At 37.9% G+C, this 16,539-nt stretch overlaps 1 protein-coding gene across 6 annotated transcripts in view; it reads left to right on the top strand.

Annotated features, from left to right (window-relative positions):
* rai14 (retinoic acid induced 14) overlaps positions 1–16,539 on the top strand; it is a 273,963-nt gene that overhangs the window by 212,285 nt on the left and 45,139 nt on the right. For all 6 annotated transcript variants that reach the window (XM_043681189.2, XM_043681270.2, XM_043681357.2 and 3 more), the window contains 2 exons: positions 4,658–4,842; positions 10,935–10,963. In XM_043681189.2, coding sequence (XP_043537124.2) covers positions 4,658–4,842; positions 10,935–10,963 — 214 coding nt within the window. The remainder of the gene's footprint in view (positions 1–4,657; positions 4,843–10,934; positions 10,964–16,539) is intronic.

Genomic DNA, 16,539 nt, shown 5'->3' with positions numbered 1-16,539 from the left:
GCGAGATCACTTTGGTTAAAGACATCATCTTTTCTCCTGGAATTGCAGGCTGCTCCTTTTAATGCTGCCCAGTCTTTGTAGTTTGAAAAAAATCAGCTTGTTCCCAGGAGGCATTTGAAACGTTGAAGTTCTGAGGTTAAACAAGATGTGCATACATATCAGAGATATTACATTCTCCTGCATTTTGAGCCAACTATGCATTGTTATCCTCCAACAGCAAGCATCTATTCAGCCACAAGGATACCTTTTGAAATATTAACTTTGAGTTCGAATTGAGCAGGACTTACTGATGAATAAAGAGGTGGTCATGCAAAGAAAATGACCAATTCAGTCATAGAGCCATTATTAATCTGTTATATTCTGTAATTGTTTATACGAACAGATGATCATACTGAATTAAGCTTTGTTTGGCGTCCTTGTAAAGTTACAATTAAATTTACAATTATAATTTATAAATGAAATAAATCTGATGCTTTCGGTTAGGTATTTTATTTCTGGACCGTTCCAGTCTATTTGCAAAGATTTAGTAGATTGGAGTTATGCAACCTTCTTGTCTTCAGTGTTCAGATAAGTGCATTGCCTTGTTGGAGAATTGCAGGCCATCTATAAAATTATTTTTATTACTTTATATTCAAAGTAATTTGATGGTAAACAATTTATTATTACTGCAAAAAGACAAATCTTTGTGAAGATTTCTGTCTCGCACGCATTTTGCAAGAATATCCGTAAATGGGCAAATCATTTGTATCAGAAGCAAGTGCTAGCTGGTTGGCAAGTAGACTCTGGTAAATTCGCTACCATAAAAAATGCAGCAGTTAATGATAATTAACAATTAACTGCCACACATTGATTTGGATCTCAAACCAAGCAAGTTTTCTGTTTCATTTCACGACATTATCCTGCCTAATCAGAGTTAACCTGAATTGTTTTGAAATTTAAACATAGTCTGGCAGTTAACTGTCAATTATCATAAAATGCAGTATTCCCCAGGGCAAGCCCTTGACCGATCAGAGTCCACTTGTCAACAGAAGAGTACTTTTTTCTCTCTCTCCGTACAATTGTAGATTTTTCCCATTTATTGATATTCTTGAGAACTATCTTGATGTATGCAGACAAAAAGCTTCAACAAGGTTTGTATTTGTTTATTATGTCAAGTTATGCAGATTAACGAAGCTTAATTTTTTGATTTAGAGCTAAATATCTAGATAGATTTTTAAAAACTGCCCAATATTCACAGCCAAAAGATAAGGAATAAACCGACAGAACTGTTGGCTCAAGTTCCATGCAGTTTGGGGTTACATATTGCCACATAGGCTTCAATGAGGCTTTCACTGCTCTCATGTAGTACCACTGGGATATTGTTGCACAAAAGAGCTGCAGACAAACTCTACAATATTCAGAAAGAACTTATAATTCATAACATTACTATTGCCTATGAAGGCTACTGCACTGGGTGGGTGTAGAGGTTACAGTCACCCAGAGGCTGAATATTTACTGATAGCTGTAATATGACTAATTTGTTTTTATTAGACACAGAACTTCCTTCACGCAAATTGAGAAAAGAAACAAACTGGAAACAGAAATCAAGGATGAGAGACAGCGAGAGACAGAGACAGCAAGAGACAGAGCGAGAGACAGCGAGAGCGAGAGACAGAGATAGCAAGAGACAGAGCAAGCGAGAGACTGAGACTGAGACAGAGACAGCGAGAGACAGAGCGAGACTGAGACAGAGACAGCGAGAGACAGAGCGAGCGAGAGACGGAAACAGAGACAGCGAGAACGAGAGACAGAGATAGCGAGAGCAAGAGACAGACAGCGAGAGACAGAGACAGCGAGAGCGAGAGACAGAGATAGCGAGAGACAGAGACAGAGACAGCGAGAGACAGAGAGACAGCGAAAGAGAGACAGAGACAGAGAGATGATTTTCAGCTTGAAGGAACTTTATAGATTGCCCTGAGTTGTGGAGCATAAATATGTTTGGGAAGAAAAAGGAAATAAACTGCAGTTTAACGATTGGTGGAACCTTTTCTTAACCTCATCTGAGAGGATGGATAACTGGATAGTCAGAGGCTTCTGTTGCTACACATCTGTTGGTTTCCAAGAGACACTTAAGAAGCCCAATGTGTATTAGTCGGTCTGAAAGAAAAACAACAGAAATTGTTGGTGAAACTGCAGGTCTGGAAGCATCTGTGAGAAGAGAGCAGAGTTAATGTTTTGCGTCCAATGGCTCTTCATCAGATATATTAGTAGGTCTTTTCTTTCTGGATATTGGAAACATGAGAGTACCACAAATATGTTAATCTTCTGCGTGCACCAAAGAAGTGTGTCACTGGGTTGTCCTTGCAAAAATAACTTTTTGATGCTGGCTATTTAGACAGAAATTAGCTATAACCCTATAGGAGTAAAGACATCTGGCAAACCCAGCCATTATCACATTTATCATATTTTCTAACTCCTTTCTAAGCATACTTACAACTATTGTCAGTATTGTATCATTTTCATTTGAGAAATTTTCACAATTTTTGCAGTGCTGAATAATCCTCTTAAGAAAAAATGTCTCTTTTTCCTGCCAAATACTTGTTTTCAGCCCAAAAGCTCTTAAACTTAAGAACGTCGAGTTGTCCACTTTCCGGTCTACTTCCCCATAATCCTCAAATCTCTGCCTATTAAAAATCTAGTTTGGCTCTGGATAAATTCAAAGAACCAGCCAATTCCAAAAGACCAATGACCCTCTGAGAGAAAACAAATCTTCATCTTGCTTTTAAAAGGGCGATTTCTTATTTCTGAACTCTGACTGACTCCTGTTTCTAAACTACCCACCAACAATAAAATCTTCCTGATATTTATCCTGTCAGGTGTGTCCAGGATTTTGTATGTTTCAACATGAGCACCTCTCGTCCTTCTAAACTCCAGTGTGTAAAGGCCTAAGCTTTCTTAAAGCAACACAGTGACTCAGTGTTAGCACAGTGGCAGGGGAGCCAGGTTCAATTCCAGCCTCAGGTGACAGTCGGTGTGGAGTTTGCACAGTCTCCCCATGGTTGCATGGATTTCTTTCTCTAGTTTCCTCCCATTCTCCAAAGATGTACAGGGTAAGTGGATTGCCATGCTAAATTGTCCATAGAATCCAGGGGTGTGCAAGCTAAGTGGGTTAGCCATGGGAAATGCAGTGTTACAAGGATAGGGTAGGGGGATGACTCTGGATGGGATGCTGTTAAAATGTTGATGTGGATTCAATGGGCCAAATGGCCTACTTCCACACTGTGGGAATTGTATGATTCTATGAAAAGACAAGCCCTTCATCCCAGCTATTAGGGGCTTACACACTGTGGGGATTCTATGAATCAGTCAAGTGAGCCTTCTTTGAATTGCTTCTAATGCAATTATTTCCTTTCTCAAGTCAGGAGGTAAAAACTGAATTTGTACTCCACTGATGGTCTTACCAATGTCCTGACCAGCTGCAGTAAAACTTTCTCACTTTTACATTCCTATTTGCTGTAGTGATCATATTGATTTAGTACTTATTTGTTACTTACAGAAGCAGAACTTTGCATCTTTTGTACTCTTGGAAAAGATAGGGGAAGAAAATAAAAGATGTTGCTCTTCAATTAGTGCAATAACTAGCCTTCAGTCTCCTCCCTTCTGTTGCAACCTTTCTTAGCTGTCTCTGTTTATTAATACAATGGTCAGATCTATTGGGGAAATTTGCTCCCATATCCTGTCCAAACTACAGGTGCATCATATTAGAAACTCTTCATCGTCCTTCAACCAAAATCGCCATTAAAAAATGAAAGCTGGATTTCTGTCAGCATTACTAAATGTCAAAGTAAGTTTGTAAAATGGATGGTGAACTGTTCATTGGGTCATGCAAGGGGTTTTGCCAGGCAGTCACTGAATGCCTCAATATCACCTAAATCATTAACATCTCAGACTTGTTTCCGTACAGAGTAAAATATCACCCATAACTATTTAATATCATCTCAAATATCCCAACTGGTGCATCTTAGTGTTCTCCAAAATTCCAAAGCCAACCAGTATTCTTTGCTGAAAGAATATTGTATGGTTCCACAATAATTGTTAGTGCCTCAAACAAAGTTCAATGTAACAATAAAAAACACAATTATGTCTTTTACTACCTAAGTTACAAAATGAAACCAATTTAAAGCATAGCTGTTTCCTGAAGCAAAGTTATTTATCTCAAAGCATTTTCACATTTGTAAGCCAAATTTTACATGAGCTCAGGCATAAAAACAGCCATAAATCCTGTTAAAACTGGGTCATATAGCTATTTTTCCTTTGAAGAAATATTTTGCAATAAGCAACAGAGTACACTTTAATTCTTCATTGGATCAAGTTAGAATTATTGAAAAATAACTTATTTCTATGGCTTTGCCTTTCAGTTTTCTTGTTGATACAGCTTATAGTTGGCTTTAATAATTATCTCCAGATTTATCTTGTGATCACTGATACCACCTCCAATTCGGTATTATAAGTATGGCTCACAGTAGTTCATTCTGGTGTCTTAAGAACAATACATTGTAATACAGTAAATTATGAAATGCATAGCAAGTGTTTTTAAATTGCATGATAATCATTAAAGCTGTGTTGTGATTTTATGATGAGTGATTCACAATATTCTTGTTTCTTTCTCCTGTTCTAGGACTGCTGTAATGTTGGCCTGTGAGCAAGGTAATGGAAATACTGTCGAAATGTTAGTCAAGAGGGGTGCTAACTTGAAGTTCGTAGATGCACTGGGTCATGATGCACTTCATTACTACAAGCTCTCAGGAAATGCCGATATCTTAAATTTTCTTCAGGCTACACTTAAGGTTTCTGAGGATACTGGTACGTGCCCTATCTACTCATAATTAAGGAAGCCTTTTGAATGCTTTTTATCTTGAAGCTATCGCGTTGTAGATCAATGTTCTAGAAATACAAAGCGTCATTTTTGAATATCTCACTTCCTGCATTTAACATAATTCCCTGTAATTAAAAGAATGTTTCCTGTTGTTAGTAATGTCTGTAAATCGAGCTATTTGGGACTAAGAAAGAAAACAAATTTAATCCATATTTAAATGTTGGAATATATGAAATGCACTTATTAGCACAAAATATTTGTTTTGTCTGCTTTATGGCATTACAAGTAAAATAAGGCTTTGTATTGAATTGAAACAAAGAAGCAACCAAATATATTGAAAACAAATAGTGCTGTATGCAATCAGTAACTACTTCATTAATATAACCTGTCAAGGATTGGGTTTGGCACATAGTACTTTCTGCAGAAAGAATGAACCTTCAATTACACATAGTTACAACATATATCAGTGACTTGGATGAGAGAAGTAAATGTACTATTGCCATATTTGTGAAATGACACAAAAATTGTGGAAGGCGAGTGGTGAGGATGATGCAGTCTATATAAGGATATAAGGTTAAGTGAGCAGGCAAAAGTTTGGCATGTGAAATATTTTGTGGGAAAATGAGGGATTATGCACTTTGGTAGAAGAAAACAGAGGAGCTAAATATAATTGAGATGGGGAAAGTGCAGAAAACTGCCACTCAGATAGAGTTGGGTCCTCTTACTTGAATTTCAAAAAGCTAATTTACACCGGGAAAATTTTCCACATTGCTACTAACGCTAAGTAACAGCAGTATGTACCATCTACAATGGCATATACCCGACAGTGTGGAAAATTGCCCAGGTATGTCCTGTACACAAAAGGCAGGACAAAGCTAGCCCAATCAATTACTGCCCCATCAGTCTACACTCGGTAAAGTGATGGAAGGTGTCATAAACAGTGCAATCTGGTAGCACCTGCTCAGCAATAACCTGCTCTGTGACACCCAGTTTGATCTTTGACAGGGCCTCTGAGCCAAATTAGATTGTGGAAAATAAATTTTAACCCACACTTAAAAAACAATTGTTTAAAATACTAGTAAGGGGCAGATTCAAGCACAGATAACAGTACACAAGGACATAAGGGTTAATTGCGAGGGTTGAGAATGGGTTCTGTGGAAAGATGGAGGAATCGTATTTTGTCAACCGCAAAAGGAAGCATTTGACGTGTTTCTGTAGAGGTACTGGACAGTCACACTGTGACCTGTTCACTGATGCCCAGTTTGGTTCTGCTGGGGTCAATCAGTTTCTGACCTCATTATAGCAGTGGTTCAAACATGGGAAAGAAAAACTGGATTCCAGAAGTGAGGTCAGAATGACAGCCCTTGACGTCAAGGTTATATTTGACTGAATGTAATATCAAGGAGCTTGAGTAAAACTGGAATCAATGAGAATTGTGGGGGGACGATCTCTCATTGGTAGCTAGTACATGGGAACACCACCTTCAGGTTCACCCCAAGCCACACACCATCATAACTTGAAAATATGTCACCTTTCCTTCTCTGTTATAGAGTCATAAAGTCATACACCAAGGAAACAGACTCTTCGTAAATGCTGACCAAGTTTTCCAAACTAAACTAGTCCCACTTGCTTGCGTTTGACCTCTATCTGTCTAAACCTTTCCTATTCATGTACCCATCCAAATGTCTTTTAAATGTTGTAACTGTACTTTCATCTAAAACTTCCTCTGGCAGTTCATTCCATATACCAACCACCCTCTACATGGAAAATGTTACCCTTCAGGTCCTTTTCTTAAATTTTTCTCCTTTTGCCTTAAAAATATGCCCCCTAATTTTGAACTCCCGACCTTAGGGAAAAGACCATTGCTATTCACCTTATGATTTTATAAAGCTCTAGAAGGACAACCTTCAACACCTACATTCCAGTGAAAAAGATCCCAGCCTAATCCTTAAACTCAAACCCTCCAATCCTGACAATATCCTGGTAAATCTTTTCTAAGTCCTCTCCAATTTAATGATATCCTTCCAAATGACCGCAACTCTACACAGTACTCAAAAGTGGACTCACCAACATCCTGTACAACCTCAACATGACATCCCAACTCCTGTAACTCTTATGTTTTCAGCAGTGAAGGCAAGTATGCTAAGTATCTTCTTAACCACGCTGTCTATCTGTGATGCAACTTGCAAAGAACTATGTACTTGCAGTCCTAGGTCTCTGATTGAGAACACTACGAAGGACCCTACCATTAGCTGTCTAAGTCTTGCCCTTCTAAATCCTGGAATTCCCTCCCTAGTGGCATCATGAAGTCCACCTACAGCTCATGAACTGTAGCACATCAAGAATTCAGCTCATGACAACCTTCTTAAGGGCTACTAGGGAAGACCGATAAATGCTGGCCCAGTCAATGATGCTTGCATCCCAAGAATGAATGTTTTAAAAGTTTCACTGGATAATAATGAAGAAAAATGAATGTTGCCTTTTATTTCAGTGTGAGTCCAGTATAAATATATTATTTCTGAAGCTATATAAGGCTAGACCACACCTGGAATATTGTGATCAATTTTGGTTGTTTTACCTCAGGAAATACATAGTAATATTGCACGCAGTCCAGGTGAAGGTGCATCAGGTAGTTCCATGATACAGTGAGATTTTCTTATGAATATGTTTTGCATATACTCATTGGAGTTTAGAATAATGAGATTTTATTGAAGCATATGAGAATATTACAGAGTTTGACAAGGTAGATGTGGAGAGGTTGTTTCCCCTTGAGAATATTGAGGATCATTGAGTGTAGTCTCAGAATAAAGTGTCATCCATTTAAGACATAGATGAGAAGGAATTTCTTCTGAGGGTAGTGAATTCTTTCCTGCAAATAGCTATTGAGCCTTGGTTGTTGGGTAAATTCAGCAGTATATTTAACCAGTAACATAATCAAAGAGTATGGGGAAAGGCAGCAAAGTGAATTTCAGGATTACCAGATCAACCGTGATCACATTAAATCATAGAGCAGACTCAGTCAGCTAAATGGCCAAGTATGTGGTGCTGGAAAAGCACAGCAGGTCAGGCAGCATCCGAGGAGCAGGAGAGTCAACATTTCGGGCAAAAGCTCTTCAGAGTCCTGACCTGCTGTGCTTTTCCAGCACCACACTCTTGACTCCAATCTCCAGCATCTGCAGTCCTCGCGTTCGCCCAGCTAAATGGCCAACTAAATCTTATGGTCTTAAACAGTACATTTCGATGAATTCAAGATACCACCAATCCTGTAACAGCCAATGAAGTCTAGTTACTGTTGTAATGCAGGGAACAGTAACAGCCAATTTACAGGAAATAATATCCCACAAAACGTAGTGAATTGAAGGATCTGATAATAACTTATAATGTGCAGGTTTCTTAGGCAGCAATTATCATAATGCACGCCAGTATGACAGGCAGAAAGTGCATGGAAATGTCAAGCTGTTTGGGGACACTCTACTGTATTGCTTAAGGAAAGGTTGAGAATTTCAAATTCTGAATTATAATTTCCATTTGAGGTGACCGCTTCCATAACTCTGAACTAAAACTAGACTGTGGGATTTATGTCACAAAGAAGGTTTTGAGATTTGTTTTTTTTAAAATATGGAGCCAGACAAAGGAGACGACTTCTGGGCAATAGTGGGGCTGCTTTCTTGACCTCATCCTGGCTTCTGATCTCCCAATTGTTGACAGTTGTTTGTCTGCCCACTTCCTGTCCCTGATTCCTGTGTTCCATCCCCAAACTCCTATCTCTTCTAAACCCCGACCTGCTGTTTCCGGTCCTTCTGCCAACTACAGATTTAAAGAACACAGGCTGCCACTCCCTAGCACAGTTTCCTCAGTTTCCATGATGATTGATATTGGCCAGAAGCCCAGTATTGGGGGGCACCTCAGGCCCTACCATTCAGATACAGGGAATGAACCTTAAGTTCACTGAAATTTCTGTCCCATTATCTTTTCTTTACATAAATGAAACAAATGTGTTTCTGACTTTTATACGAAACAAATCTTCCTCTTATGTAAAAGTATTAGAAAACTTAATTGTGAAGATTCAAAAGTGTATGATGCAAGGGAGATATTTTTATCTTTCTTTTGCTGCCCTCTCGTGACACTATTAAATAGAAGGCAAGTATGGGATTGTGCGATGTTCTGCTTTTTCACAGCAAATTTACTTTTATTAAAAAGTCAAGACCTTAATTTTTCATTTTCTAAGCAGAGTGGACAGATCTTTCATTTTGAACTGTGCAGATTCTGGCCGATTTCAGTTACTGTGAAATATAACCAGCCCCTTGTCAGCCCAATCTGCCATTGACCAGATGCAGCTGCGGATTTATACCTCAGCTCTACTTACTTACCTTTGTGTTCCTTATCTCTTGGTACTTTAAGCAACAAATGTTAATAATCTCAAATTTAATGGTTCCTGCAGATGCAACCTTTGAAATTACTCACATCTACAAATTTGTGGTTTTAAGCAATCATTTGACAATGTTTTGGAATTCAAGCTAATCAACCCTTTCCTGGTAGTTGTAAAAACAATTTATGGTTCACTCCAATTCTGCTGACTGAATTTCATTGATTTTTAGAACTTAATCTCAACAATGAATGTGGTGTTTTTGTCTCTGTCTCTCTCAGTCACTCACTCACACACACTCGCAATCACACTCGCACTCACTCTCTGTCTTTCCTCCCCTCTCTTTCTGTTGCTTGTACTGTGTAGTTGTGTGATTAGTTACATACTGATCTTTTGCCCAGTTCCTTTGGTGTTTGTTCATCACTTTATTTGAGTAAGCCTAATGATCAGTACTTTATTAAAATTAACTCTTGGAAGAACAACTCTTATGCAAAAAAGTTCTTGGATTGTGACAACCGAGGTGGAATTGTTTTCCTGAATATTTTGTGTTTTTTTAAAAAGGTCATCCACTAGCTGTGAGTGTTGATTAACTTGATATTTAATGCCCAACTCTGATTTCCTTGGAGAAGAGGGTGTTCATCCTCTTGAACCACGTAAAGTCCATGTGGTCAAAGTACTGTCAGAGTCTGTTTGGTAGGGATTTTCAGGCTTTTGGTATGTGACTTGATAGTAGTGATCTGTTCCAAATCACCTGCTGTCCTTGTCTTTGAAATGCAAATGAAATGCACATCAGAATTACTAGTACTTTGTAGCCAATCAATTGTTTAGTTTGAGAAGAGGCATCTCTATGTGATCATGTTCTGTAGTGAGCATTCCCTTTTTCCTAATACTTCCCATAAAGTAAATTCAGCAGAGCAATTGATGAATTCATACCAGAAATATTATTTCCAGTTTCTCATATAACTTCTATATCCTTATTCTGAATTTGTTAGTGAAGGGTAAAGTATTTCTAAAAATATTTTTATTGTTGTTTTAGGGGACAGAGAATCAAGTACTTCTCTATTCTCAAATTCTTCCAATTAAGATCTGGGTTATTCTTCAGTGGAACTCCTGAAAGTCTTCTGGGAAAAGATAGTTGAAATAAATATTTTTAAATGAATTACAATAATAAGATATAACTCTATACTGAATAATTTTTGTCATCTGAATTGTTAATTCACCAATTGTATGTTTATACATTAAACTTCTTTTCAGCTTCATGAGTATTTAATTGTGACAGTGCTATATGTTAAAGTCATAAAGCTTAATGTAAACAATTCTATCTTTTGAATTTAAAAAGTACAAAGTGAATTCACTAGCATCACATATATTGAAATGGTGTGTGATGTTTATAAACTTATAAGTTCAGTAAATGGTATCATATTACAACTTACCAAGGAAAAATGGCCAGTCAGGTTTCCTTAGCAACAATAATGGTCCAGTATGACATGGTCTCAGCAACAACATGTGAAGTTAAATCTCACTATAAATGGGCAACATTTGAAAATTGACATTAGAAAATAAGACTCGAGTATTTTTGTCACAATTTAATATGACTTGTAATTATTATGTATAAACTTCAAGTAAATTATTAAATGACTTTGCTCTCACTGGTTATTGTATTATAATGGTTTAACTTTTTTTTCCTCTTCCTTGATTTCTATTTCAAAATAGATATGAAATCAGCGCAGACATCAAAACAGGTAAAGTTACATTTGTGAATTAACACATTCATTGCTGAAGGAAACCATAATGACTTCTATGCTGCACAAATCATTTAAACATATTTCAAGATAAGTTCTTCAATAGGCTTATCAATCTAATTAGCTTGAAATCACCCTTCATATCTCGATAGCTTGTACAATAATTCATAAATTTTAACTATTTTTAATGGAATGAGATACTGAAATATAACAACTATATTTTTCCAGAAATTTAATTTCCTCCTATAGTTAATTGATCTACTGCATTCCTTAAGTCAGAGTGTATGATGGCTGAGATGTTTTGTAGGCATTAATTCAAGCAATGAATTGAGCTTTATCTGTTTTACTAAATAAGATTCACCTGACCTTCCAATGGATGGAATAGTTCACTTGCATTCAAAAGTTCCATGTGGTGCATTTGTCCCCCATTAACTGAGAGTGAGGCCCACATAGAAATCCAACTGTAATAAACAGTTTTCAACCAGACTGCCCAAATACTGCAAAATGTAGATCCGTTCTCTGTATGAACATGTGAGTTCAGAGCTTGTTTTTACAGATTACCAAAAAAATCTGCATGAGAATTCAATCAATGAAAATGCATCAATTTAAAAGCAAAAGACACAATGATTTATTTCCATCTGTTCACCCTGAAACTATCTGCCCTTTCTACTAACATCTCATTCCTAATTTTCCTTTATACTCTAAGTCTGTGTTCAAATATGTTGCTTCCTCTCAATTATGTGCCCATTTATCTCAGAGCTATATTAGATCTCTTGAGCCCAGTTTTCACCTGAGCAATCACTGCTTTGGAACATAGAAACAGGAGTAGCCCATTCAACCCCTCAAGCCTGTTCTATTCAGTGTAGACAAGCAGGAGGCTAGAAGGACACAGCAAGCCAGGCAGCATCAGGAGGTGGAGAAGTCAACGGTTTGGGTGTACCTTCTTCAGCCTTGAAGAAGGATTACAGCTGAAGATATAAAGTCTAGCACTCCATTAGCTTTCTAGATTATTTCTGCACCTGTTTGTGACATTTTAAAGATCTATGTATCTGAGTCCCAAAGTGTCTTTGGACAGCCACTGAATTTCATTTCATACCATCTAGAAAGTACCCTCAACTATTCTTTCTCGGTACAAAATGGATAATCTCTCACTTACTTACATTGAACTCCATCTGCTGCAGTTTTGCCCATTGACTTTGGTGTGTCAATATCCCTTTGTAATTTTAGTCTGTCTTCCACATTGTCCATGATGCCATCTACCTTTTTTTTTAATTAGCAAATTTGGATTTATGAAATTTTGTACCATTACCTTTGAAAGCACTTTGGCCAATATTGCATACTGTCTTGACCTTATTACCTCTTGTCTGTCAGTCTTCTTCCAACAATAAAAAGAAAGACAGATGGTCACTAGCCCATCTACTCTATTCCACATAGTTGTGATGCCTTATGCATTTGCTTCCTGAGTATTTTTGGAGCTGTATGCATCTATTCAACTAGGAAATATTCCATCACACTCCTGACTTAGGTAGGAGATGAGTTATTCACTTTAGGATTTCTAGCTTCTTACCTGTGTTTGTAAATAGTGTATTTATATGGTTAGTCAAATTCAGTTTTTCAGTGGTAATCTGCAGGATGTCAATAGTGGAAGACTCAACAGTAATGTCATTGAATATCAATGGACAATGGTCAGATTATCTGACTTGAGATGCTCATTCCTGGTATTTATGTAATGCAAATATTGCTTGCCAGTTGTCAGTCCAAATCTTGATATCAGGCAGGTATTGCTGCGTTTGGTCTGGACTTGATTCATTATCGGTGGAATTGTGAATGTTACTGAACATTGTGTAATCATCAACAAACATTCCCACTTAACTTAGAATCACAAAATAGTTGCATTGCAGAAGAAGGCCATTTGGTCCATCATCTCTGCATCAGCTCTCTATGCATTATGGCTTGGTGCTATTCTCCTACATTATCCCCATATCTTTGCACAAAGTATTCTATCACTTCACATTTGCTTCTTTTGAAATGCACTTTAAAACTGTTCTCAACTGCCCTCTGGTTCTCAATCTGATAACAAGTGGGAACGGTTTGTCCCTATCTACACTGTCCACACCTATCATGATTTTTAAAACTTTTATTGGACTCCTCTTAGCCTTTTCCTCTCCAACAGCATAGGGTCATAATTGAAGTGTTTCATTTCTGTAGCCATTCTTGTAAATGTCTTCTGCAATCCATCCAATGTGTTTGCATCCTTTAGAAAGTGTGGCAGCCAGAACAAGCACTGTACTCCAGCTGAGGCCTAACTAGTGTCTTCCTTGCTGTTGTTGTAGTCATACTGCATAGAAACGGGCTCTTCCCTCCAACTAGTTCATGCTGACTATGTTCCCAAATTAAACTAGTCTCACTTGTCTGTGTTTGCCCTATATCCCTGTAAACCTTTCCTATTCATGTACCTTATCTAAATGTCTTTTAAATGCTGTAATTGTACCTGCATCAGCTACCTCCTGTGGCAGTTCATTCCCCACAAGAACCACACTCTGTCCTCTGCCTTGCTCCTCACGTCCTTTTTAAATCTTTCTCCTCTCATCTTAAAAAATGCCTTCTAGTTTTGAACTCCCACGCTCTAGGAAAAGCCCATTGCTGTTCACCCTTATCTATGCCCCTGTTGACCTTATAAGGTCACCCCTCAACCTCCTATGCTCCTGACTATCTCTAATTCCCCAAAGAACATTTAGAGAGAACCACATTGCTATGGGCCGGGAGTTGCATGTAGCACAGACTAGAAAAAGATGGCAGACTTCCTTCACTGAAGGACATTAGTGAAACAGGAGGGTTTTTACAACAGCTTACATAGTTATAGGGTTGCCATGAGACAAGCATGTTTCTTTATTTCAGATTTCTTTTCTAAATTAAATTCAAATTTCACCATCTGCCATGGTGAGATTCAAACCCATGTCATAGAAGCATACAATACAGAAGGAGGCCATTTGACCCGTCATACCTGTACCAGCTCCCCCAAAGAGGTACCCAGCTCGTCCCACACTCCAGCCCTATCTCTGGAGCCCTCTGAATGTCCTCAGAACATTAAGCTGGCATTCTAGATTATTAGTTCAGTGCCATTGCCATTACACCACGGTCATACTTTTCAATTAAGTGTACAATACTGTATGTTTCATTAGCGGCCATCTCTCTCCCCCCACTCACTCTCTCTCTCTCTCTATCTCTCTCTCTCTCTGTATAAAACTGTTCTGCCACCTTTACTGACATACACACCCAGATCTCTCTGCTCCTGCATACCCTTTAGAATAGTCCCCTTTATTTTATACTGTCTCTCCATATCCTTTCAACCAAGCTGTATCACATTGCATTTTTCAATATTTAATTTCATTTGCATCCTGTCTGCCCACTCCACCAAACTTGTCTCTACCCTTTTGGAGTTTGACACTGTATTACTTGCAGTTTACAATTCTCTCAGGTTCACTGTAGCCAGAAACTTTGAAATTGTCCAGAGCCATGAAAATCTACATATAAAAAAGCAACCATTCCCATTCCCATTAACAACCCCTGGGGAACCCCAGTACAAACCTTCCTCCAAACTGAAAAATATCCATTAACCATTACTCACTGTTTCCTACAATTTTGTATCCATATTGCTATTTTCAGTCTGTCAGCTATAACTGTTCTCATAAGAGACTATATCAAACAGTTTTTGCAAGCTTATGGACACCACATCATCCCTTTCAGTTTCCTCTTCAAATAAAAACTCCAAGATAGTTGGACATGTTTTTCCTTTAATAAATCCATCCTGACCCTTCCATGTGACTATGAACTCTATCATGAATAATTGCTTGTAGCAGTTTTTCCACCACCAAAGTTAAGTGAGCAGACCTACAATTTCTGGGCTTCTCATTACAAATTTTTTTGATCAAGGTTTAATTTGCAATTCCTCAAACCTCTGACAGTGCTGCCAAATCTAGGTAAGGCTGAAAGAGTATTGCCAGTGCCCCTGCAATTTCTCCTTTCACTTCCTTCAATATTCTTAGATGTATCTCATTCAGTTCCAATGCCTTAACAACTTTTAAGCGCTGGCAGCTTATTCAATAACTCCTCCTAATCAGTTGGAAACCTTTCTCGTTACTGAGTTTCCTCCTTGGTCATCACAGCCTGGGAAGCATCTACCTCCCAAGTAAAGACAGATGCAAAGTATTAATTTCACACCTCTTCCCAGCAACTTTATAATTGCTTTTCTGGTCTCCAATTGTCCCCACTCATTCTTTTACAACCCTTTTACTATTTCTGTTGCTACATTAGACTTTGGGATTTCTCTTTTTCTTAACCATCAGTCTTGTTTTAATCTCTCTTTGCTTGTCTTACTAACTACTTCACCTCCCTCCTGAATGTTCAGTATTTAGCTTGGCTCCCAATTGTGTTTAATACGTGACACTGACCTGACACTGGTCATGTACACATTTTTTCTTCTTTAACTTAATTGCTATTTCCTTTGTAATCCAGGGAGCTTTGGATTTGTTTGTCTTCCCTTTCCCATTTGAGGACATATGAGGATTGTACTTGAACCATCTCCTCTTTGACAAACCCAGTTTCCTCAGTTCAGTTATGGCTTTTTCCAATAGCTTTCAATTTCAGTCAGTCCAGCCCAACTCTGTTCTCTGTCATTTGACTATTCTTATTCTTGATGAGCTATTCTCATTTTCTGTAAAAACAATGACTGCAGATGCTGGAAACCAGATTCTGGATTAGTGGTGCTGGAAGAGCACAGCAGTTCAGGCAGCATCCGAGGAGCAGTATTCTCATTTTCCCCCATCATTCTAACCTTATGATACAATGATCACTGCATTCTAAATATTCTCCCAATGACATTTGATATATTTGGCCCAACTCCATTAAATTAATCCCATTTTAAAGGGTTAACAACTTAATTAAATTGCTGTAAATTAGAAATGAAAACAGAAGTTGCTGGAAAAGCTCAGCCGGTCTGGCATCTGTGAAGAGAAATCAGAGTTAATGTTCAGGTCAGGTGATCCTTCCTCAGAACTGGTTCTGGATAACTGGTAACCTCTTTAATATCATTTTCATTTACATTTAAGTTGCTCCATTTTGCCAGTGTGTCCAGTGATAGGGAGAGAGCAACTTTTATCATTCTACTGCGAATTTTATTTGTTTTAAAATGTTCATTGTATGTCTGATTTAAAGCTTCAACATCATTGGGACCGAATTCCAAACAAAACTTTCCAAAAGCCAAAGGAAAAGCCAAATAATTTTTTTTTGGCCTCATTAAAGTCATTGATGGTCTGATTCTTTTAGTTAATTTGGTGGCCATGAATATGGAAATGATTGCAGAATAATGTTTCACAATGCAAGTAGTCCTCGATGTAATGTGGTTTTGCCGTACACCGTTTCAACGTTACCACCCTTAATTCCAATAATGCAGTTTTTACCTGGCCAAACAGCATGGAGAAATAAATGTTTGTCAAAATTCACCTTTCCTGGCTGAGTGACATCTGTTGCTATCAAAGCTCCTGATCGCCGTAGCCATGAAAGCAAAGAAATTGTGG

This window comes from Chiloscyllium plagiosum, unplaced genomic scaffold, assembly GCF_037043375.1.
Source record: "Chiloscyllium plagiosum isolate Xiang-an unplaced genomic scaffold, Cpla_swu_hap1 HiC_scaffold_1, whole genome shotgun sequence".
Lineage (NCBI taxonomy): Eukaryota > Metazoa > Chordata > Chondrichthyes > Orectolobiformes > Hemiscylliidae > Chiloscyllium > Chiloscyllium plagiosum.
This window is presented reverse-complemented; position numbering and strand designations above follow the sequence as displayed.